Source organism: Callorhinus ursinus, unplaced genomic scaffold (genome assembly GCF_003265705.2).
Source record: "Callorhinus ursinus isolate GAN/ISIS: 27379988/994484 unplaced genomic scaffold, GSC_fseal_2.0 scaffold1, whole genome shotgun sequence".
In the NCBI taxonomy this organism is placed as follows: Eukaryota; Metazoa; Chordata; class Mammalia; order Carnivora; family Otariidae; genus Callorhinus; species Callorhinus ursinus.
In genome coordinates, this window is record NW_027397063.1 from 55,496,111 (window position 1) to 55,521,865 (window position 25,755).

At 37.5% G+C, this 25,755-nt stretch overlaps 1 protein-coding gene across 3 annotated transcripts; it reads left to right on the plus strand.

The window, feature by feature from the left end:
* The first annotated feature begins 29 nt into the window (after positions 1 to 29).
* On the plus strand, positions 30 to 24,777 carry TEX55 (testis expressed 55). Of its 3 annotated transcripts, none has more exons than XM_073902209.1 (4): positions 30 to 1,276; positions 1,879 to 2,025; positions 8,294 to 8,356; positions 24,669 to 24,777. In XM_073902209.1, the coding sequence occupies exons 1-4, from the start codon at positions 65 to 67 to the stop codon at positions 24,675 to 24,677; spliced, it is 1,431 nt and encodes a 476-aa protein (XP_073758310.1). In that variant the 5' UTR covers positions 30 to 64; the 3' UTR covers positions 24,678 to 24,777. The 3 variants fall into 3 exon arrangements, with proteins under 3 accessions (XP_073758310.1, XP_025724601.1, XP_025724609.1); XM_025868816.2 differs by lacking the exon at positions 24,669 to 24,777 and adding an exon at positions 18,127 to 18,260; XM_025868824.2 differs by lacking the exon at positions 24,669 to 24,777 and adding an exon at positions 18,127 to 18,260 and having other exon boundaries at positions 8,297 to 8,356.
* The last annotated feature ends 978 nt before the right edge of the window (positions 24,778 to 25,755 follow it).

Consider the following 25,755-nt stretch of genomic DNA (forward strand, 5'->3'; position numbering starts at 1 on the left):
CACCTAGGAGACCAGGCCGGCCCCGCCCACGGCGTCCGGCAACCTAGGCCCGCCAGGGCAGAAAATGGAAGAGCCTCCCGAGGAGGGTCCCGCAGACTCCTTGGCACCTGAAAGCACAGCCAAGTCCCCAGATGACAGCCACACAGATGGCCAGGAAGACAACTGGCAGAACCAGGATGAAGAAGAGGTCGATGACCAGACTGACCCCAGAACGGCTGAGCAGGCTGCCCAAAGAATGTCCGGACAGACTGACCACAAAGGATCTGAACCCACTGGGCGCCAAACATCTGATCAGGCTGATCTCAGAGCCTCTGACCACGCTAATGCTGCTCAGCGTAGTGCATCTGATCGGGACGACCAAAGAATGTATGAACAGACAGACAGCAGGACATCTAGCCAAGCCAGTCATGTACAGTCTGAAGAGACTGACAGCCAGATGTTTCCTCCACGTGAACAAAGAACTTCTGAACAGATTGAACGCAGACGGTCCAGCCAGGCTGAAGGAAGAGATAATGGGCAGACTGACCGCAGAATGTCCTACCAGACTGAGCCAAGAGCTTATGAGCAGAGTAACCGTAGATTGTCTAGCCAGTTGGACAGAAGAACTTCTGAACAGATTGATGGTAGATTGTCGGTCTCAAACGAACAAGGAGCCTCTGAACAGATTGGCCGCAGAAGGTCCAGCCAGGCTGACAAAAGAACTTCTGAACAGATTGACAGCAGGTTGTCTGGCTTGGTTAAACGAAGAACTTCTGAAAAGACTGGTCACCAAGTTGACCCCATAACATCTCTAAAGACTCAGCAAGAAGGGGATGAAGAAGCTGCTGAAAGAGCTGAGCAGCAAGCTGCTGAGCAAGCTGACAGCAGTGCTGATCACCTTCCTGTGGACAAGGCTGACTACAGTGACCAGATGGATCACTTAATGGCTGAAGAGAATTACTACAAAGACTACCTAGCTGACTATGGAGCACCTGGCCAGTATGACGACAGAATATTTGCCCAATTTGGTGACATTAAAGGGTACAGAGAGGCTGAGCCCAGAATAGAACCCTGCGAATTTCATACCAGAGAAATCGACGGTGACAATTCCCCAGTTTCAGTGGAAACAGACACGGAAAGTGTGACCAGTGTGCAAGCATTTGACTCATTTGGTGCCAGATTCGCCAGTAATTTGCAAGCAAAAGACCAAGTCTATTCCCAGAGATTCCCCTGTATCTCATCCAAGTTGGACTATATCATGGGTCGAGAAAAAACTGAAGCCATAGAAACCAAGCCTGTATGTTAAAGGGTCATTTGATAACCACCTAGGGGATTGGAGGCCAAACCAAGGGTTTGTTGTGGCGGTATGGGGGCAGGGAGAGGGCATGTGTTGAATCAAAGATGAGGAATAAACCTACCTGTTACAATGTATTTAGCAAGCGCAGGACATTCGGGAAAGGCAGGAGAAGGGGAGTGGGAAATAGATTTGTTGCCCTCTCTGCTACAGGAAGGCCATTCAGGAAAGATCAATGAGCCAGGATTCAGGAGACCTGGGTTTCAAGTCCTAGTTCTGCTGCTTACTCTGGGACACTAAGTCATTTCCCCTCTCTGGGATTCCTCCAAAGGAAAGGCATTTGGAGTCAGTTGGAGATCCCTGTGAAGGGAAAAGTATTTGAAGTAGATTAGACATGCATAAGGTGCCTCCGGGGACTTGAGGCGCATTATGTTGCCAGGAGGATCAGTCAGGTTTGTCATCAGAATGTGTCTTTTCTCCAAGTCCTGGTGTTCAGGTCCCATCAACAGATTCCACTGATAATAACACCAATAAGAACAAAAATTCCTGGAGCTTTTGAACTTATTAAAGACTCTCTGCTGGGGTGGGGGGTATTTCTATTTCAGGATGATATTCCAGAATACCAAGAAGGAAGGAAATCTTTTGGATACAATCAAACTTATAGGAGGCAGTTCCCTCCTATTGTATATGAAGATCCTTATCAAGTTTCACTACGATACATGGAGAAGCACCACATTCTGCAAATATTCCAGGTAAACCTCTCAACCCTGTTCTTTAAGAGTGAGTTTTACGGTGATTACAATGTAAAAAACAAACTTGGACCTGGCTTTTAGAGGTACAAGGATGGGCCTTGGTTATAAAAAGGATATAATCTCTGGGTAGGGTATGTGCTAGGGTGAGCACTGTGAATTGTGCAAGACTGTTGAATCACAGATCTGTACCTCTGAAACAAATAATGCAACATATGTTAAGAGAAAAGGAAAAGAAGAAGATAGCAGGAGGGGAAGAATGAAGGGGAGTAAACCGGAGGGGGAGACGAACCATGAGAGACAATGGACTCTGAAAAACAAACAGGGTTCTAGAGGGGAGGAGGGTGGGGGGATGGGTTAGCCTGGTGATGGGTATTAAAGAGGGCACATCCTGCGTGGAGCACTGGGTGTTATGCACAAACAATGAATCATGGAACACTACATCAAAAACTAATGGTGGTGATTAACATAACAATAAAAAAATTTTTAAAAAAGGATATAATCTCATTGAGAAGTTAGTAAGTGCACTGAGATGTATTAAGCAAAAGTAGTAAATGAGAAACACCAAAGAATGGGGGCGCCTGGGGGGCTCAGTCAGTTGAGGGTCTGCCTTCGGCTCAGGTCATGATCTCAGGGTCCTGGGATCAAGCCCCGCATCAGGCTCCCTGCTCCGCGGGAAGCCTGCTTCTCCCTCTCCCACTCCCCCTGCTTGCGTTCCCTCTCTCGCTGTGTCTCTCTCTGTCAAATAAATAAATAAAATCTTTTTTTAAAAAAAAGTGACATTTCCTTGGTCAATAGAGAATTAGAAGAGATTATCACATTTACACCATGTTTTGTTATTTGGTGGGTTGTTTTGCTTTTGTTTGCCTGACGTAGTTATTTTTATGTTAATACTATTACTCAGCAAGGCACAAGTATGTGTATTATAACGGGTACATGTAGTAACATTGTAGTTAGAAGGGTGTAAAATAAAAATGGCCCACCTCAAATGAAAATATGCAAACTGGGGAAAAAAAAACATTTAAACTGGGAAAGTTTAAGTTTAAAGAAGTAGGGTATAGAGGCAAGAGCAAATTATGCAAACTGTTAGCCCGAAGTTCCAACGTAACTTTGCCACTTCTCATCTTTGTGATTTGGAGAAAATGAACTTCAGTGAATCTCCGTTTCCTCATATAAAACAGAGTGATTTTACTCCATTAACCCTACTCTATGCCTTTTCTTTCTTAAAATGTCCTTTTGTGGGAGAGAGCTAATGGCTGGGTTTTCTGGCTTTAATCAGAGAACTACTAATTCTTAAACTGCAGGATGAAAGCTATTGAAGAAAGTAGAAATCAAATCATTTTATAAATAATTTTCTTCCTCTGTCAAGGAAAAACAATACTTGAGAATACAACATTATTATAAGAAAAATTAGTTATCAAATATGTGTTCAATAGAAACATATATGAAATATGTAATTGGCATGGGTGCATTAAACGGATATTAAATATTTTATACTTGAAACTTGCCCCATTGTTATTCCCTGCAAATGAGAATTCTGCTTAGTTTATTATGTTTTGGGTTATTAAACAACAACAAAGTATGGAAGTGAATTTCTGAAGTTTTGTGTATGCTTTCTCATTTATTATTATAAACATGAAACATCTTTTTCACCTTTTAGAATCAAATTCCTCACAGGAAAGTTTCTATGTAAAGACACATCGTGTTTTTAATTTACTCAAAAGACTTTTCTTTTGAATAAAGTGATTAATTCATTAATTTCTCAGTCTAGCAAAATCACAATTCTCAAAACAAAAACTTTGTTCAAAACTTTCTCACTACCTGTTTGATCTTGGAAGCTAGAAAAATATCCATTGCTATTTATTACTAAATTTTTCTTCCTCTAAATTTTACTTTAATTTGCCTAATTTTATCAGTAGTCAGAAAGTAATTTGTCACTTTGTAGAGATACATAAATTTCTTTAAAAGACTATGGTGCAAGAGAAAGCTGGGGTGGCAATCCTTGTATCAGACAAATTAGATTTTAAACCAAAGACTGTAATAAGAGATGAGGAAGGACACTATTTCCTATTTAAAGGGTCTATCCAACAAGAAGATCTAACAATTGTAAATATCTATGCCCCTAACATGGGAGCAGCCAATTATATAACCCAATTAATAACAAAAGCAAAGAAACACATTGACAACATTCCAATAATAGTGGGGGACTTTAACACCCCCCTGACTGAAATGGACAGATCATCTAAGCAAAAGATCAACAAGGAAATAAAGACTTTAAATGACACACTGGACCAAATGGACTTCACAGACATATTCAGAACATTCCATCCCAAAGCAATGGAATACACATTCCTCTCCAGTGCCCATGGAACATTCTCCAGAATAGATCACATCCTAGGTCACAAATCAGTTCTCAACCAGTACCAAAAGATTGGGATCATTCCCTGCATATTTTCCGACTACAATGCTGTGAAACTAGAACTCTATTACAAGAGGAAAGTCAGAAAGAACTCAAATACATGTAGGCTAAAGAGCATCCTACTAAAGAATGAATGGGTCAACCAGGAAATTAAAGAAGAATTAAAAAAATTCATGGAAACCAATGAAAATGAAAACACAACTGTTCAAAATCTTTGGGTTGCAGCAAAGGCAGTCCTGAGAGGAAAGTATATAGCAATACAAGCTTTTCTCAAGAAACAAGAAAGGTCTCAAATACACAACCTAACCCTACACCTAAAGGAGTTAGAGAAAAAACAGCAAATAAAGCCTAAACCCAGCAGGAGAAGAGAAATAATAAAAAGTAGAGGAGAAATCAATGAAATAGAAACCAAAAGAACAGTAGAACAGATCAACGAAACTAGGAGCTGTTCCTTTGAAAGAATTAACAAGATTGATAAACCCCTGGCCAGACTTATCAAAAAGAAAAGAGAAATGACCCCAATCAACAAAATCATGAATGAAAGAGGAGAGATCACAACCAACACCAAAGAAATACAAACAATTCTAAGAACATATTACGAGCAACTCTATGCCAGCAAATTAGATAACCTGGAAGAAATGGATGCATTCCTAGAGATGTATCAACTACCAAAACTGAACCAGGAAGAAGTAGAAAACCTGAACAGACCTATAACCACTAAGGAAATTGAAGCAGTCATCAAAAATCTCCCAAAAAACAACATCTGGGAGGCCAGATGGCTTCCCAGGGGAATTCTAACAAACATTTAAAGAAGAATTAATACCTTAATACCTATTCTTCTGAAACTGTCCAAAAAATAGAAATGGAAGGAAAACTTCCAAACTCATTTTATGAGGCCACAATTAGCTTGATCCCCAAACCAGACAAAGACCCCATCAAAAAAGGAGAATTACAGACCAATATCCTTGATGAACATGGATGCAAAAATTGTCACCAAAATACTAGCCAATAGGATCCAACAGTACATTAAAAGGATTAGTCACCATCACCAAGTGGGATTTATCCCTGGGCTGCAAGGTTGGTTCAACATCCGCAAATCAATCAGTGTGATACAATATATTAATAAAAGAAAGAACAAGAACCATATGATCCTCTCAATAGATGCAGAAGAAACATTGGACAAAGTACAGCATCCTTTCTTGATCAAAACTCTTCAGAGTATAGGCATAGAGGGTACATACCTCAATATCATAAAAGCCATCTATGAAAAACCTACAGCGAATATCATTCTCAATGGGGAAAAACTGAGAGCTTTCCCCCTAAGGTCAGGAACGCAGCAGGGATGTCCACTCTCACCACTGCTATTCAACATAGTATTAGAAGTCCTAGCCACAGCAATCAGACAACAAAAAGAAATCAAAGGCATCCAAATTGGCAAAGAAGCAGTCCAACTCCCACTGTTTGCAGATGATATGATACTTTATGTGGAAAACCCAAAAGACTCCACCCCAAAACTGCTAGAACTCATACAGGAATTCAGTAAAGTGGCAGGATATAAAATCAATGCACAGAAATCAGTGGCATTCTTATACACCAACAGTAAGACAGAAGAAAGAGAAATTAAGGAGTCGATCCCATTTACAACTGCACCCAAAACCATAAGATACCTAGGAATAAATCTAACCAAAGAGGCAAAGGATCTGTACTCAGAAAACTATAAAATACTCATGAAAGAAATTGAGGAAGACACAAAGAAATGGAAAAACGTTCCATGCTCATGGATTGGAAGAACAAATATTATGAAGATGTCAATGCTACCTAGAGAAATCTACACATTCAATGCAATCCCCATCAAAATACCATCCACTTTTTGCAAAGAAATGGAACAAATAATCCTAAAATTTGTATGGAACCAGAAAAGACCCCGAATGGCCATAGGAATGTTGAAAAAGAAAAGCAAAGCTGGTGGCATCACAATTCCAGACTTCCAGCTCTATTACAAAGCTGTCATCATCAAGACAGTATGGTACTGGCACAAAAACAGACACATAGATCAATGGAACAGAATAGAGAGCCCAGAAATGGACCCTCAACTCTATGGTCAACTAATCTTTGACAAAGCAGGAAAGAATGTCCAATGGAAAAAAGACAGTCTCTTCAACAAATGGTGTTGGGAAAACTGGACAGCCACATGCAGAAGAATGAAACTGGACCATTTCCTTACACCACACACAAAAATAGATTCAAAATGGTTGAAAGACCTAAATGTGAGACAGGAGTCCATCAAAATCCTAAAGGAGAACACAGATAGCAACTTCTTTGACCTCAGCCACAGCAACTTCTTCCTAGAAACATCGCCAAAGTCAAGGGAAGCAAGGGCAAAAATAAACTATTGGGATTTCATCAAGATAAAAAGCTTTTGCACAGCAAAAGAAACAGTCAACAAAACCAAAAGACAACCGACAGAATGGGAGAAGATATTTGCAAATGACATATCAGATAAAGGGCTAGTATCCAAAATCTATAAAGAACTTAGCAAACTCAACACCCAAAGAACAAATGATCCAATCAAGAAATGGGCAGAAGACATGAACAGACATTTTTCCAAAGAAGACTTCCAAATGGCCAACAGACACATGAAAAAGTGCTCAACATCGCTCGGCAGCAAATCAAAACCTCAATGAGATACCACCTCACACCAGTCAGAATGGCTAAAATTAACAAGTCAGGAAATGACAAATGTTGGCAGGGATGTGGAGAAAGGGGAACCCTCCTACACTGTTGGTGGGAATGCCAGCTGGTGCAACCACTCTGGAAAACAGCATGGAGGTTCCTCAAACAGTTGAAAATAGAGCTACCATACGATCCAGCAATTGCACTACTGGGTATTTACCCCAAAGATACAAATGTAGAGATCCGAAGGGGTACGTGCACCCTGATGTTTATAGCAGCAATGTCCACAATAGCCAAACTGTGGAAAGAGCCAAGATGTCCACTGACAGATGAATGGATAAAGAAGATGTGATATATATATATACAATGGAATATTATGCAGCCATCAAAAGGAATGAGATCTTGCCATTTGCTATGATGTGGAGGGAACTGAAGGGTGTTATGCTGAGCGAAATAAGTCAATCAGAGAAAGACATGTTTCGATTTTTTTTTTATTTGAGAGAGAGAGAATGAGAGATAGAGAGCAGGAGAGGGAAGAGGGTCAGAGGGAGAAGCAGACTCCCTGCCGAGCAGGGAGCCCGATGCGGGACTCGATCCCGGGACTCCAGGATCATGACCTGAGCCAAAGGCAGTCGCTTAACCAACTGAGCCACCCAGGCGCCCCGAGAAAGACATGTTTCATATGACCTCACTGATATGAGGAATTCTTAATCTCAGGAAACAAACTGAGGGTTGCTGGAGTGGGGTGTGGGTGGGAGGGATGGGGTGGCTGGGTGATAGACATTGGGGAGGGTATGTACTATGGTGAGCACTGTGAATTGTGCAAGACTGTTGAATCACAGATCTGTACCTCTGAAACAAATAATACAATATATGTTAAGAAAAAAAAGAAGATAGCAGGAGGGGAAGAATGAAGGGCAGGAAATCGGAGGGGGAGAAAAACCATGAGAGACGATGGACTCTGAAAAACAAACTGAGGGTTCTAGAGGGGAGGGGGGTGGGAGAATGGGTTAGCCTGGTGATGGGTATTAAAGAGGGCACGTTCTGCATGGAGCACTGGGTGTTATGCACAAAAAAAAGACTATGGTGCTAGGTTAGTGCAAAATATGGCTTTAGCTAGAACCTGACCACATAACTTTAGCTCAGAACCATAACGCGATGCCTCATGCTCTCTCTCAGCAGATCACTGAAAACTTAGTCTATGAAAAACCAGAGGACCCCCTCAGTTTTATGCTGTGCCAGGTATGGAATAGGAGAAAGAGAACAAGCTTTTAATTCTGTTTATTGTAAAATACAGCACACGTACACACACCCAAAACAAAACACATCCAACTCCGTGGGTTATCATGAAGCGAGCACTTATAAACTGTTGAATGCTAATATCTTTTTAGCATTAGCCACATATTGATGGGTGAATTGTAATCTCTGCAGCGCCCATCTGCTTTTTCCTGATAACTAAGGCAGCTGCATACCTTTTAATTTGTTTATTGGCCATTTGGAAGTACTTCTTTTTCTATTGTATTGCTTGTCTTTTTCATACTCATTTGTCACAATTTTATATGTATTCTAGGTGAGGAGCCCTTTGTTGCGTTTCTTGCAGGTTTCTTCTGTTCTCTGCCTTCCCTTTTTATCTCTTAAAGGTATCTTTCAATGAACAGAAATTCTTAATTTTGAAACAGTCACATTTAACAACCTTTTTAATTTATGATTAGTACTTCTGGTGTCCTCTTTTAGAAGTCTCCTTAGTCCAAACTCCTGACATAGCCCCTCCTGACATAGCCCCTTATATTATCTCATAGAAGTTTGTGCATTTTTTATTTTTTGGTGGGGGGAGTTAAATTTAATTTATTTTGCCTTTCACATTGATATCCAGTCACTTTGGAATTGATTTTGTGTACGGGTGTGAGGTGGGATCAAGTTTTATTTTTTTTCCTAAACAGACATCCAACTGACCAAGCACCTTTTATTAAAAAGACCGTATCTCCCATACTGCTTTTTATTTGATTTTGGTGGTATGTTTGTTTATCCTTGCTCCATACAAGACTGTCTTAATTAGTATGCCTTAAAATAAGTCTTAATATCAATCAGAGCAAGTCCTCCCATATTACTTTTCTTTAAAAATATCTTGCTTATTCTTAGGCCTATGCATTCCCATATCAATATTTAGAGTTATTTGTCAAGTCACATACACACACAATCAGAAGCACACCCTGGTGGGATTTTTATTAGGATTGCACTGAGTCTGTAGATCAATTTGGGAAGAAGGGATGGCTTGAAACAATGAGTATTTCCAATCCTTTATCCTCTACATTTATTTAGGTCTTTAATTTCTCTCAGTATAGTTATTATTTGCACGAAGATTTTACATATTTCTGATAGATTTATTCATAGGTATTTTATAATTGTGATGCTTTTGCAAATAGAAATTTTTAAAACTTCAGTTTCTATTTGCTGGCATATAGAAATACAGCTAAGTTTTTTGTTGATCTTATATCTAGCAACCTTACTAAATTCAACTTATTAATTCTAAACACGTATATGTAGATACTGTGGGTATTTCTACATATACAATCATATCATTTGCAAATAGTGACAGTTTTATTTGATCTTTCTAATCCTTACCTTTTTTTTTTCCACTTGTCTTATTCCATTTATTATGTATCTTCTCTTTGCCTCTTCAGATCCACCTTTTGCTCTTTTCTACCCTACAAAGTAGCTAATCCATATGGACTAGATCAACAGGCTCTCCTTCCTTCTGACTTCTGGTTGGGTTAAGCCAATGGAAAACCCTGGAGGAAGATTAGGAGGAAAGAGAGTGAGATCAGGTTTATTTCCCTGGTCTTTTCCCTTATGATCTGTCCTGAGTTGTCTGGAGGTCCCTGCTCCTCTCAAGACATCTTTTTACATGACTCTTTACTTCTGAATTCCAGTAATGTCTCCTCCTCTTGACCTTCAAGGTTAAGAGGTTAGCTCCCTTTTACTAGCTTTGGATTATTGTGTTATCTTCTGTGACTCCCCTATGCCTAATTCTTTTAAATGGACCCTTTCTGAATGAACCTTCTTTGAATTCTTCTATTTTGAATGTGCCATCTATTTTCTGTTGGGACACTGACTGATATAGTACACTGGTTAGGGATCTCCAGTAGAATTAATATTGAATAGAAGTAGCTACAGTGGTTCACTTTGCTTGCTCTTGATCTTTAAAAAAAAAGTTTTCCCTATTTAACCGTTAAGTATGATTTTTGCTCTGTTCTATAGATACTAGTAATCATATTAAGGAAGTTCTTGTCTAATCTGTTTTCTGAGAGTTTTTCATCATGAATCATTAACTTTATCAAATTATTTTTCTATAGCTTTTGAGATGATTGCATGATTTTTCTCCATTATTCTGGTGATGTAGTAAAATATGTCTATTTTCATTTCAAAAACTTTTCAAGCATACATACAGGAAATTATACAGATCAAAACTGTACAATTTGACTAAATATCACTAATTTAGTAGACCCATGAAACTACCCAAGTCAAGAGACAGAATGTTACCAGCTCCTCAAATCCCACATGGTGCCTATTTCCAATCACTACCCTTTCTCTTCCACAAAATAACCACTATTCTGACTTCTAGTTTACTTTGGCTTTTTTAGATTTTCATATAAATGAAATCAAATATTATGTACTATTTGGGGGCTGACTTCTCTTGATCAACAGTATGTTTATGAGATTCATTCATCTTGTGCATATTCATTCCTTTTCATTTCTGTATTCTCTATTCTGAGTTAGACTTTTGGTTGTTCTGAATAATGCTGCAGGGAACATTTGTGTACTTACCCCTCGGTGCATGTGTACGTGCATTTCTATTGGGTTCATACCTAGAAAGGGAATTGCTAAGTCACAGGGTATTGACATAAGTTCAGCTTTAAAAGATGGCTGCCCAAAAGTTTTCCAAAGTACTTGATCAGTTTATACTCTCACTTAAAGTGGCATTGTTCTAGTTTTCTTCACATTTCTTGTGCCATGGTACTTTGAACTTCTAGGAACTGTAGGCTCATGGTTTTCATCATATTTGGAAAGTTGTCAGCCACTATTTCTTCAGACATTCTTCTGTCCCAGCCTCCTCCTCTAGGAACTCAATTACACATATAACGGGCTCCTTGAAGTTGTCTCACAGCTCACTTGATTCTCTTTATTAAAATTTTTTTCCTCTCTCTGTATCATTTTGGATACTTTCTATCACTATGTCTTCAAGTTTACTAATCTTGTCTTCTGCAGTGTCTAAAGTACCATTAATAATAAAGTGCCAGTGTGTTTCTCACTACATACATCATAATTTTGTAGTTTCATCCCTAGGAGTGTCTTTTCTAGAGTGATGATATCTCTACTTTACTTTTTGCGCATGGAGAATACAATTATAGTAACGGTTTTAATTTTCCTGCTTCTTTATATGTCTGGTAATTTTTTTTATTAAGACATAATTGATATAACATTGTATTATTTGTAGGTATATGTCTGGCAATTTTTTATTGGTGTAAGATATTGTGAATTTTGCCTTGGTGGGTGCTGGATTTTTTTGTATTCTTGTAGATATTCTTAGACTTTATTTTGGGGCTCAACTAATTTACTTGGAAACAGCTTGGTCTTTTGAGATTTTGCTTTTAAGATTTTTTTTTTTAGAGGAGCAGAAGAGTTTTCAATCTAGGGCTAATTATTCCTATATACTGAGGCAATTGAGTATTGAGTATTCTACCCAATGCCCCATGAATCATGAGGTTTTCCAGTTTGACTGGTGGTAATAGGAACTATTCTTGTAGATCAATTTTCCATGGCCTTGCTAGTTTTCTCACACACATGCACTGATAGATTTGCAGAGGACAATTTGAAGGTGACTTTCTGCAGCTTTCCAGAGTGCTTTCTGTGCCATTCTCTCATCTCTGGCCCTGTGAACTATAACTGTCTTGGTTTCCCCAGGATCTCAGCTCCATCTTCTCAACTCAAGGGTCTGCTGAGTTCCTCTTGGGTTCTCATTCCCTACACTAACGCCAGGACATTTTCTGAAAACCGCAAGGTACATGCACATTTATGATTATTATGTCTTTCTGATTAATTGACTCTTATCATTATGAAATGTCCATCTTTCTCCCTGGTAATATTCTTTGCCTCTGACATTAATATAGCCAGTCCAGGCTTCATATCTTACAGTTTACTTGGCATATTTTTTTCATCCATTTATTTTCAACCTATCTATGCTTTATATTTAAATTGTGTCTCTTGTAGGTACTACATAGTTGGGTCTTTATTATCCTTTCTGATAATCTCTCCTTTTTAACTGAACCATTTAGGACAAGGGTAGGCAAACTATGGACCACCTGGTTTTAAATGGCCCACAGGTTAGAAAGAATTTACCCTTTTAAAGTGGTTGAAGAGGAAGGAGGAGGAGGAGAAGGAAGAAGGAGAAGAGAAATAAGTGCAAGGGGGCGGGGGATTCAGCAGCAGCAACAGATAGTTTGTGTCCTGCAAGGCCTAAAATGTGTACTATCCAGCTCTTTTCAGAAAAAGTTTGCCAACCCCTGGTTTAGACTATTAACATTTAACCTAATTATCAATATGGTTGAATTTAGAGCTCTCATTTTATTATTTTTCTTTTTGTTTCTTTCATTCTTCTGTTCCTCTTTTATCGCCTTCTCTTGGATTATTTGAATAATTTCAGTATTCTACTTTAATTTGTGTATTGGCTTTTAGCTATACCTCTTATTATATTTTAGTGATTGCTCTAGGGATTGCAATATCTATCCCTAGCCTTCCACAGTATAAAATTAATACTTGTATCACTGCACATTAAAAGGAAACTTTATAATCATATAGGGTCCTTTACTCCCATCTGTTCTTTTATGTTAAACTTGTCATATCTATCACTTTCTACATAAGTGAAAACCCCCACAAGACAATAATTTTGGCTTTAAATAATCATATGTATTTTAAGGAACTTACGAGAAAAAAGTCATCTTTTACATTTATCCAGATAGTTTCTGTTTCTAATGTTCTTCCTTACTTTGTGAATTTTCATGTTTCTCTCTGAAGTTATTTCCTTTCAACCTGAAAAACTTTTTCCAGCATTTTTTGTATTGCAGCACTATTGGCAAAAATGACTCTTGGTTTTCTTTTACCTGAAAATCTCTGACACATTCGTTCTTGTGGAACATTTTTTGCTGGCTATAGAATTCTGAATTGAGTTGTCCAGCTCTTAAAAATGTGGTTTCACTCGTTCCTGGCCTTCATAGTTTTGGTGAGAAATCCATAGTCTTCCAAATTGTTGTTCCCCTGTATGTACTGGGCCATTTGTCTCTGACTGCCTTCATAATCTTCTCATTTTCTTTAGTTTCCAGAGGTTTTACCATGATGTTCATTGGAATTTATGATTTTGGGGGTTAGCTGAGCTGCTTAAATCTTATAAATGTATATCTTTCACCAAATTTGGAAGTTGTCTGCCAGTTTCTTCAGATATTTTCCTGCCTCATTCTTTCTCTCTCCCTCTTTTCTTTTTGATACTCAAATTACCTTATATTAGACCTAGTAGTATTATCCCACAGATGCCCTAAAATTCTCTTCATTTCTTTCAAGTTTTCTTGCTCTCCAGATCAAATAACTCCTTGGCTCTATTTTCAAGCTCACTGACTCTTCTGTCATCTATATTCTCTATTAAGCCCATCCAGTGATTTTTTTATTATTATTTTTCAGTTCTGAAATTTCTGTTTGGTCCTTTTCTTTATTTCTACTTATCTTCTGGGATATTTTATATTTTCTTTGATTTCCAGTATATTTTCCTTTACTTCACTGAACACAGGTACAATAACAGCTTTAAATGCTTATCTAATAATCTCAACATTGAATCATCTTGGAGTGGGCCTCTGTTGATTATCTTTTCCATTTATTTTTAAAATTTTATTATGGTGGGCACCCGGGTGGCTCAGTTGGTTAAGCGACTGCCTTCGGCTCAGGTCATGATCCTGGAGTCCTGGGATCAAGTCCCGCATCAGGCTCCCTGCTCAGCAAGGAGTCTGCTTCTCTGTCTCCCGCTCCCCGCCCCCTTGTGCTCTTTCTCGCTCTCTCAAATAAATAAATAAAATCTTTTAAAAAAATTATAAAATTTTATTATGGTAAGAACATTTAACATGAGATCTACCCTCTTAACAAATTATTAAGTGTACCTTACATTATTATTGACTATAGGTACAATGTCATATAGTAGATCTCTAGAGCTTATTCATCTTGCTTACCTAAGACTTTCTGCCCATTAATTAGTAACTCTCCATTTCCCCCTCTCCCTAACCATTGGCAACCATCCTTCCATTCTTTGATTCTGTGAATTTGCACTTTAGATACCCCATGTAAGTGGGATACAGTATTTGTCTTTCTGTGACTGGGCTATTTTACTTAGCATAATGTCCTTATTCATCCATATTGTCACATATTGCAGAACTTTGTTCTTTTTTTGAGACTGAATAGTATTTTATTATGTGTGTATAACACATTGTCTTTTCCCATTTATCTGTTGACTGACATTTAGATTGTTTCCACATCTTGGCTACTACGAATAGTGCTGCAATGAACATATCTCTTCAAGATCCTGATTTCAATTATTTGGGGTAAATACAGCAATCCCAGAATTGGAATTGTTGGGTCATATGTAGTTCTATTTTTAATTTTTTGAGGATTCTCCATACTGTCTTCCATAGTGGCTACACTATTTTTGCATTCCCACCGATAGTGGGCAAAGGTTCCAATTTCTCCACACCCTTGCCTACATGTATTGTCTTTGTTGTTTTATAATAGTTATCCCAACTGGTATGAGATAATGTCTGGTGGTGGGTTTTGATTTGCATTTTCATCCTGATTAGTGACACTGAACATTTTTTCATATACCTGTTGGTTATTTGTATGTCTTCTTTAAAGAAATGTCTATTTGAGTCCTTAGCCCATTTTTAAATTAGGTTATTAGTTTTTTTCACTATTGAGTTGTAGGTGTTATGATATATATTTTGGAGATTAACCCTTTATCAAATATATGGCTTGCAAATATTTTCTCCCATTCTGTAGGTGACCTGTTCACTTTGTTGACTGTTTCTGTTGCTATGTGGAAGATTTTTAGTTTGGTGTAGTCCCACTTATTTATTTTTGTTGCATGTGCTTTGGGTGTCATATCCGTGAAATAATTGCCAAGACCAATGCCGTGGAGCTTTCCCTCTACATATTTTCTTGGAATTTTACAGTTTCAGGTCTTATGTTTAAGTATTTAATCCATTTTGATTATTTTTATTAAGGGTCCAGTTTCATTCTTTTGTGCGTAAACAGTTTTCCCATCACCATTTGTTGAAAAGAGTTTCCTTTCCCTCTGTGTATCTTTGGCACCCTGTTGAAGATCTGTTGACTGTGTGTGTATGGATTTATTTCTGGGCTCTCTATTCTGTTCTATTGGTCTGTATATCTGTCTTTATACTGGTACCATATTGTTTTTATTACTGTAGCCTTGTAATATATTTTAGAATGAAGTGTGATGCCTCCATCTTTGTTCTTCTTTCTCCAGCTTAATTTGGCTATTTAAGGTCTTTTGTGGTTCTATAAGAATTTTAGAATTTTTTTTTCTATTTCAACATTCACTGGAGGAATATGACAGAACTCAGCCTATACAACATACTATTCACAATATTCATATTATGATCTAAAATTATGCTACTTAGAAAAAAAAACCTAGAAAATGCAATCCATTTTAAGTGGAAAAGATGATTTTACATCTTCCTTTTTGGTTTGGATACCTTTTATTTCTTTTCCTTGACTAATTGCTCTGGCTAGAACTTCTAGTACTATGTTCAAGTGGCAAGAGTGGGTATTTTTGTCTTGTTCCTGAACTTAGAGGAAGAGCTTTCAGGTTTTCACCACTGAGTATGATGACACCTGTAGGCTTTTCATAGATGGTCTTTGTTATGTTGAGGTAACTTCCTTCTATTCCTTCTTTTTTGAGAGATTTTATCATGAGAGGGTGCTAAATTTTGTCAAATTTTTTTGATCTATTAAGACAATCATGTGATTTTTATTCTTCATTCTACTAATGTGGTGTATCACATCAAATGATTTTTGTTCATAGTATACAGGTGTTATTTGCAGGATTCATTTTGTAAGTGCTTATTCTTGCATATAGGAAGCAGCTCTTACTTTTTGTATAAAACATATGCATTTAAGGTTTTATCACATAAGTCTAACTATGTGGTATTTTCACTTACTTAGTTCAAAATCGTTTCTAATTTTCATTATGTTTCTTTTTCAACTCATGGGTTTAGGGACATTATTTATATAAATTACCAAATACTGGATTTTCTAATTGCCCTTTGGTTAATGATTTCTAAGTTAATTGCACTTTATTTATAAAACAAGATTTCAAATATTTGAAATGTGTTGACTTGCTTTATGATGCAACATATGATTAACTGTGAATGAACTAATTGGGGTTGAAAAAATGTAACTGCAATTATTAGAATATATCCATTAGATCAAGTGTTCTAAATATATCCATTAGATCAAGTTTGTAAAATATGTTGTTCAAGTCTTCCAATATGATTGTGAATTTGCCTGTCTCCTTTAGTTCTGTTAATTTATGCTGTGTGTATGTAGTTAAGATTATGTTATTAGGTACATATGAACTAGAATTCTTATCTTTTTCTGGTGACTTGAACTTTTTTATCATTTAGAGGTATATCATGAACCCTAACGACTCTATTCAGTATTGTTATAGCTACATCGGATTTATTTAGTCAATGTTTAAATGATATAATATCCTTATTACTTTTAACTTCACTCTAAGTTTTAGATGCCTTTCTTATAAATAGCATATAATTTTTATTATTCAAATCTGACAAGTTTTTAATTTTAGCCCATTTATATTTGATGTTATTAAAGATTATTTGGGTTTACGTCTAAAGTCTAACTATATGCTATTTGTTCTACCTGTTCTGTTTCTTTTTTACTTTTTGCCTCCTTTTATCACTCCATTTTTCTATTAGTTTAGAAGTTACACACTCTGAATTTTTTTTGTTGGTTTCCCATTAGGGTAATTTCAAAAAATTGATAGGCTTTATATTTTTAGAGTAGTTTTTACGTTTACAGAAGAACTAAGCAGAAAGTACAGTGAGTTCTCACATACTCCCTTCTCCTTTCCCCATTTTCCACCCCTAGGTTCCCCTGTTATTGACACCGTGAATTGGTGTGGCACATTTCTTACAGCGATAAGCCAATATTGATATATTATTATTAACTAAAGTCCATGGTTTACGTTAGGATTCTGTCTGTGTTGTGAATTCTATAGGTTTTGGCAAATGTATAGGATATGTATCTGTAATTACAGTATCACACAGAATAGAGTCACTGCTCTAATAATTACTTTTAATATTTTTTAATGGGGGTGCCTGGTGGCACAGTTGGTTAAGCATCCAACTCTTGGTTTTAGCTCAGGTCGTGACCTCAGGATTGCCCAAGATTGAGCCTTGGGAGGGGCTCCGCACTCAGCGCAAAGTGGGCTTGACACTCTCTCTCCCTCTGCCCCTCCCCCTGGCTCTCTCTGTCTCTGTCTCTCTCTCAGATAAGTAAACAAATCTTTAAAATATATATATTTTTTTAAATAATTTTTATTGTTATGTTAATCACCATACATTACATCATTAGTTTCTGATGTAGTGTTCCATGATTCATTGTTTGTGCACAACACCCAGTGCTCCAAGCAGAATGTGCCCCCTTTAATACCCATCACCAGGCTAACCCATCCCCCCACCCTAAAATATATATATATTTTTAATGGTTCCCCTGCAATTACAACAGGTATTCTTGACTTATCAAAGTCTGAATTATTTGTACTAGGTCAGTACAAGGACTTTTGTATTTTAAATTTCTATATATTTTAACCCCTCAAGATATGGTAATTCCAAGTTGACCAAAATTGCAAGTGGAAAAAAATTCTTTTTCATTCTCTTCAGGTACAGGAAATGATAGAAAGCAGAGACAAAAGTGAAACCTACAAAGAATGAATTTCTCCTCAACATTGTTTACAACCCTCAGTGTCAACACTATGTTCTGTCTCTCACTCCGAAAAATGATTTTTGAATGGTCATTGGTAGTGACTCTGCCTAAATATGTTCTTAATTTTTAAGTAAAAATCTATAGGGTATCTACTTCAAAAATTCACATGATAGTTACAGATATCTCTGACTAATCATGCAAAATATATATATGTTATACTTATCCATGCATTGGTATTTCAGTACTCATTCCTCCAAAGCACTGCACAATAGTCAGTTTACAAATCTCAAGGAGGATCAAGAAAATATGAACAATTTATACATAGGTCTCATAAAGCATACAAATCTATCATATTTCCAAGCTGTTTATGAAATTTTCAATCAGAAAATATGTGGAAAATAATTTTTAAGTCCTTTTTTTCCCTCTTAATGGAAGGTGATTGTCATAATCTCTTTTTTCTTGTCTTTTAATACCTCCAAAATATTTTTACTATTTTCCTCTTTGATCCTATTATATTCTGCCATTAGTAGAAGAGATTTAATCTAATCCTAGGGATAGCTCTCCTCTGATTTTTAACCTACAGCAAAATTCAAACACGTTATACTACTGGGTACACACCTGTGGGAGAGGCAGAATCACACTTCCTCATTACCTTTATCCCCTGAAGAGTATTGACATTGTATAGACTGTGTAACCAGTGGAACTGGTATTTAAAAGCAAAAAGCCTTAACATGGTCTGTCTGGTATGAGAGTATCTGCCCAGCAATCATAACTGAGATGATCATCTAATACTATTTTTGTAAGCTGAACCTGTTGTTTGATTTCTATTTGAACATTAAAGCAGACTTGATTTTTTATACTGGTGACTTGGTATGATTATGTGGCTGCATCACAACGAATTAAGTTTCTGTTTGAACAGTCAAGCACAAATCCTATTTTTTTTATACCTGCATTTCATTTCTAATAATTATACCAAAAAATCTCCTGCTGACAACTTCAGAGTTTATTTAGTTCCTTCAGTTTTCCACAAAATGTGCCTGTGTTCAGACTCAGTAAGTGTTCTCCGCTCAGATAGGCAGCTTGTCTGTTGATTGTGGGCTAGCAAAACCAGGTGAAAGCTGGATAACTTATGGGAAAAGTTTGAGTGACATGACTAAGGTTATAGTCAGTTGGTTGAACAAAATAACCCAAAGATTATTAGTGTTCGAAAACTTGGATGTTATAACATCTGAAATTAAGTATTAAATTTAGTTCACTGGTTTTCAGCCCTAACACCAGACAGCTTTAATATACTTCTCAAAGCAGAACACTTCAGACGAGACCTCCCCAGTCATTTCAGCCCTTCTCATTGGCGTTCTGTGATACAATGACCTCTTGCCAACGAGGCAGTGGACCAGAGGGGATGAGCTTAGTGTGGCCCCATAATCCTTTACGAACACATGTGACTGAAAGAAGAAGGAAGATGGGAGATCAAGGTTCACTTTCAGTGACTCAGGCTGTCTACTAAAAGAGCTGTCTAGAAGTAGAAGATCAATCAGCTAAAAGTAAATTGAGTTCTTAGTCCCTAAGTGGTAAGAAGTAATCCCAGGCCAGAGTAAACACTAAAGGTGAGAATCTAGGCGGAACGAGTTGTCGGCTAACAGGGGAAGTGGAGTCTCAGAGAAGGCTTTTCCCAAGTACAGCTGACAGAGGACACAGATGGCCATGTGGACGAAAATGTCATGGGGAGTAAAAGTTACAGCGTCAGAACAACCAGAGATCAAAAGATGTGATTCCCCTTGAGGGAATTCTCCATGGATTCTTCTGAAGCAGGAGTTACTCCTACAGCTATGAGGTGTGAGTGTTCCAAGTGTTAAATGAGATAACATGTAAAAGCACTTTGAACACTGCCTGGCACTGTTAGCTCTTATTATTTTAGTGCTCTTCTTTTTTTTTTTTTTTAATTTTTTTTATTGTTATGTTAATCACCATATATTACATCATTAGTTTTTGATGCAGTGTTCCATGATTCATTGTTTGTTCATAACACCCAGTGCACCATGCAAAACGTGCCCTCCTCAATACCCATCACCAGGCTAACCCATCCCCCCACCCCCGTACCCTCTAGAACCCTCAGTTTTTCAGAGTCCATCATCTCTCATGGTTCGTCTCCCCCTCTGACATACTCCCCTTTTCTTCCTCTCCTGTTATCTTCTTCTTTTCCTTTTTTCTTAAAATATGTTGCGTTATTTGTTTCAGAAGTACAGATCTGTGATTCAACAGTCTTGCACAATTCTAGTGCTCTTCTTATCCACAATATTAATATTCCATTTTACTTGAACAATCGCAATGACCTTCCCTCACTGCATTCCCCACCAGCCCAATCCCACTGTAACAGAAAGGAAAGCTACTAGACCAGTTTTCCTGGACCCGTCCCCTCCCCTCTTCCATTTAAAGAATAAATGTGAGACATCATTTATCATTAGGGAAATGGAAGTCAAAACCAAGATGAGCTACCACTTCACACCCACTAGGATGGCTGTAATCAAAAAGACGAACCATAACAAGTGTTGACAAGGATGTGGAAAAATTAGAATACTATACACTGTCAGTGGGAACGTAAAATGATACAGCCACTTTGGGAAACAGTCTGGCAATCCTTCAAAAAGTTAAATGTCATATTACCATATGACTCAGCAATTCCACACCTAGGTATATACCCAAGACAACTGAAAATATACGGCCTTACAAACCCTTGTACACACATGTTCCCAACAGCATGCATAATAACCAAAAAGTGGAAACAGTGCAGATGTCCAGCAAGTGATGAATGGATTTTTAAAAAATGTGATAATCGCCAGATGAATGGAGAAACAAAATATCATAAATACATACGAAGGAAAAGTACTCAGCCTTGTAAAGGAAGGAAATTCTGTCACAGGCTACAATATGGGTGAAACTTGAGGGCATTCTGCTAAGTGAAATAAACCAGCCACAAAATGACAAATAGTGTATGATTCCACTTATGTAAGGTATCGAAAGTAGGTCAGATTCATAGAAACAACGTAGGCTATCATGGACTGGGGGGAGGGAAAATAGGGAATTATTGAGCAGGCACGGAGTTTCAGTTTTGCAAGATGGAAAAGTTCTGGAGGTTTGCTGCACAGCAGTGTGAATGTACTTAATACCACTGAGCTGTATATTTAGAAATGGTTATGCTAGTCAATATCATGTGATATGTTATCACAATTTTAAAAAATGAAAAATGAAAAAAATGTGATATATGTATAGAGAATATTACTTAGTTATAAAAAGGAATGAAGTACTGATACACAACTATGACTTGGATGAACCTTGAAAACATTCTGCTAAGTGAAAGAAGCCAGACACAAAGGCCACACATTATCCGATCCCATGTATGTGAGATGTCAAGCATATAGGCAAATCCGTAGAGATAGAAAGTAGATTCGTGGATGTCAGAGGCAAAGGGGGAGCGTAATGGGGAGTGAACACGCAAGGATGAGGTTTCTTTTGGGGGTGATGATAATGTGCTGGAATTGGATGGTGTTCTAAAAACCCTGAATTATGCATGTCAAAAGAGTGGATTTTATGGTATATGAATTATATATCAACAAAGCTGTTATTTAAAAAAGAATAAGTGTGGACGTTAATATTTTTAAGTCCACTTTATGACAGAGGAGAGTGAAGGAGAAACTTAGAATCGTTAGAAACAGGAATATCTGAGCCTTCCAGAATTATCCTATATCCTCCATTCTGTACAAATTCCCTTGTTTTACTCTTTGGTCTCTTGCATATGCTTTATTGTTTTTGAATTAGCCTCCTGTTACTTCACACACATGCACCTGTGTGTCCAGCTTTCTTGAGATCTAATTGACATATAACATTGTGTAAAGTGCACAATGTAATGATTATAAATATATGTGTATACTGTGAAATGATTTCCATAATAAATCTTATTTCTTGACTAACTTACTCTGTTTTACTCACCCACTCTCCTCCACTTACCTTTTTTTCTTATGTAATCAATGTGAACATATATATAAGTATATAAGTGCAATTATGACTATTATGTTTTTGTGCTCGTGTGTCTAGATATATTTTTGTCGACAGAGATGTGGCCAAGTGTGTTTCCAGGGATCTGTGTATCTATGCTTGAATCTTCATGTCAGTTGTTTGGGAATAATGTAAGACTAAAACTCAGAATTGTGTTTTTTTATGTGTGGCAAACAATACTAGTGCGCTGGTGCCTTATTAGACTCTCCAAAGGCTATTTTTTTTCTTGTAGGATTGGCAGAGTTTGCAATACACTAGCATCAGAGTGAGAGTGGGAGGTTGGCCTGTAGTTCCGAACAGAGGGGATCCACACAGACAGAGTTAAGTTGTCTGCCTAATTCTGTGTTGTAGTTTTGTTTAAAAAAGAAAAAGCAGTTATTCTCAAACTCCATTAAAATTATAGTAAAGATTTACAAAAAGAAGGAAATCCATCTTGATACTCAAAGCAGGAGAGACAGGAACCAGATATTTTTGTGATTTCTGAAAACAGAAAGCAGATGGGACAGATAGAGCAGGGCCGAAGTTCCACCTCAAAACCCACAAAGGAGGGAGATGTCTTTCCAGGCAGAGCCTCAGAGGCTCCAAATGCAGTGTGGGCAGACATGGGGGAAAGGAGTGAGCTGTGAGTAACAAAGGACTCCTCCTTTCTCGTAACCTTCACACTCAGTTTTAGTCACCTACCCCCAGAGCTACATCGTGTGATCACCAAAACTGCTCCAAAGTGAAATCACTCATAGAGTCAAATGACACATCCAGAAAGGACACAGAACCTGGAGAATTTATAAGGAAGATCTGCGTCAAATTTTTATATTGATAAAAAAGTGAGGATAATTTTCCAACCTCAAAAATGTCCAACCCCAGATTGATCAAATAAATTATGACACATCTATGTAATGAGATTCTATGCACACAATTAATGTTGCTGGACTGTTTAATTATTTAGATGAGTATAGTTGGATCTACTCGATACCACATAGCATACATATGCATATATAACTGTATACATATACGCCTAAAGAGTTAAATAGAGAAAGACAGACTGAAAGAAATAAAAGAATTGGGAAATACAAAATCTTCAGTTGGAAAGCCCTTTTTAAGCATAATGCTAAAGGTAAAAATCATTAAGGGAAATATTTATATAATTGACATGAAATATTCTAAAAGTATGAAAGAAAGTTAGCAAAAATGCAAATGATTAATCAAGAGTAATAGTTGTGGTGAACATGGCAGGTCAATATCCTAAAGATATGACAAGTTCCCACAAGTCAATTTTTAAAACTGTAAATGCTCCCAGTCAAAAAAGAAGGCCAAGAACATGAATGGAACATTTATTGAAGGAAATATGTAAACAGCCAAAGAAATATAAATTAAAAAAAGTAGATATCAATTAAATATTATTTTAGGAAAAAAGTTTTAAGATTTTATTTATTTGACAGAGAGAGACACAGCGAGAGAGGGAACACAAGCAGGGGGAGTGGGAGGGGGAGAAGCAGGCTTCCCACTGAGCAGGGAGCCCGATGCGGGGCTCGATCCCAGGACCCTAGGATCGTGACCTGAGCCGAAGGCAGCTGCTTAACCAACTGAGCCACCCAGGCGCCCCGACAAAAAATTTTTTAAAGACGGCACCTAACCTGGCTAAAAGCGCAGATAAATGGGCCCTTTCGTACACTGTTGTGGAGTGTGTACATTTTATAACCTATCTGGAATTCAGCTGGATCACATAATTCCAAACATACTCTTTAGTCAGAAGTTCTAATTCTAGGAATTTATACTAAGGAAATAACAAAATGTGTTTAAAAATTTATGTATAAGAATATTCACATTATTTTATAATATTGAAAAATTGCAAATCTAAATTTTCAACCTTTGGGATTCAGTTAAATACATAACAGCATATTCATATGGCAGGATATATGTTGTACAATAATCCCATAGGGAAATGTCTGCACCATATTATAAGTTAAAATAACTGGTTTAGAAGACTTTAAATAAGTTATAATCCCAATTACGTGGAGGGAATGCAAAGAAGAAAGATCAAAAGTGCCATAAGGGCAGGGATTTCGTCTGTTTAATGCCTGCTAGAACTGTGCCTGACACATAATAGTACCTCAAATAGTTCCTGAATGAATGATTCTATACCAAAATGTGTATTGTATTTATCACTGGATAAGGAAGTATAGTGATTTTTATTTTCTGCAAAGCACATGCATTCATTTTGTTATCAGAATAGAATAATGAAGATTTTAAAAGCAGAGAATAATTTAGAGCAATACATAAAGAAATGCAGATCCCTTCATAAAACTGGCACTTTGGTCATGCACTTTTGGCTTTTCTCAAGCTTATTTAATGCAATGGGTTTTTTTTTCCCCCGCCCAGGACAAATAGATCTAATTCACCCTAAACCTTTCAAATCAGAAACTCATTCATTCATTTTAAACTATTCTAGTTTCAGTGAGGCAGAGAAGGCAGAGGAAGAAAAACAACAAATAAATAAACAAGGTAATGCCAGCCTGATTATTTTTACGAAGGAAATAAACCATGTTTATATGAGTGAGAGTAACTGGAGTGGAGAGGGCAGGCCACTCTGGGAAGGGCCATCAAGAAAGGCTTGTCAGGGGAAGTGAGGGTAGAGCAGCACCCGAAGGAGGACAAGGAGGAAGCCCAGAAGTGCCAGGGGAAACGGATTACCACTCACGGGAATGGCAAGTGTGAAAGCCATGTGTTTGAAGCACACATAGGATGAAAGTCGTGCCCAGTGAAGTTGGTGAATACATGAGCCAATTATAAGCCACGGTGAGGAGCATGGATCCTACTCTTGAGCACAAAAAGAAGCCACTGAACTGTTTTCAGGAGGGGAACCACAAAGTCTGATTTACGTTCTTAAATGTTCTCAGGACACTTCTGATTAAGAGTATAGTTTTACACCACATCACAGAATTTTCTGCCCCTGATATCTGATAAAATAAACAAAAACTTGACAAACTCAGAGGCATATATTCTTACTAAATACCAAATTAAGAGAGGCCACAACCTAATTCACTATTCTTCAAGAGCTGGTGGCCAAGGAGAGAAAAAGAAGGTTCCAGGAGAAAAGCAGAGAAACACACCGGTTCTTGTAAGGAGACAAAGATCTGGAATTCTTATTATCGTCCTTAAATCTAGACAATGTTGCTTTATCCTGTTGAACCTTCAAACCGGGAAGTAGTGGGAATGAGTGAAAGGCGAGGGGGGAGGGGCTGAGTCCTGATGGTCGTAGTTTCAGAGCCAGATTCAGAATCGAGACCTGGACCCAGTTCTTGAGTTTTCTAATGCAATTGGTCAGGCCCAAGAGGAGACAGCAAAGGGGACTGGGAGGGAGCAAGCAGAGAACTTGGTGAAGCATGAAAGAATATGGTATCATGGAAGCCAGAAGAAGAGAGTAGTAGGAGAAGAATGGAGTCATCAGCTATACCAGTTGCTTCTGAGTGACCAAGTACAATGAAGCCAAACAAGTGTCTCCTGGCATTGGCAAAATAGAGATTGTTTGTAACTTG

Coding starts and splice junctions, on each gene's coding strand:
- TEX55 (XM_025868816.2), top strand. CDS start 65: ATGGAAGAGCCTCCCGAGGAGGGTCCCGCAGACTCCTTGGCACCTGAA. Junction 1,277..1,878: donor AAGCCATAGAAACCAAGCCT/GTATGTTAAAGG, acceptor TTTCTATTTCAG/GATGATATTCCAGAATACCA. Junction 2,026..8,293: donor ACATTCTGCAAATATTCCAG/GTAAACCTCTCA, acceptor GCTCTCTCTCAG/CAGATCACTGAAAACTTAGT.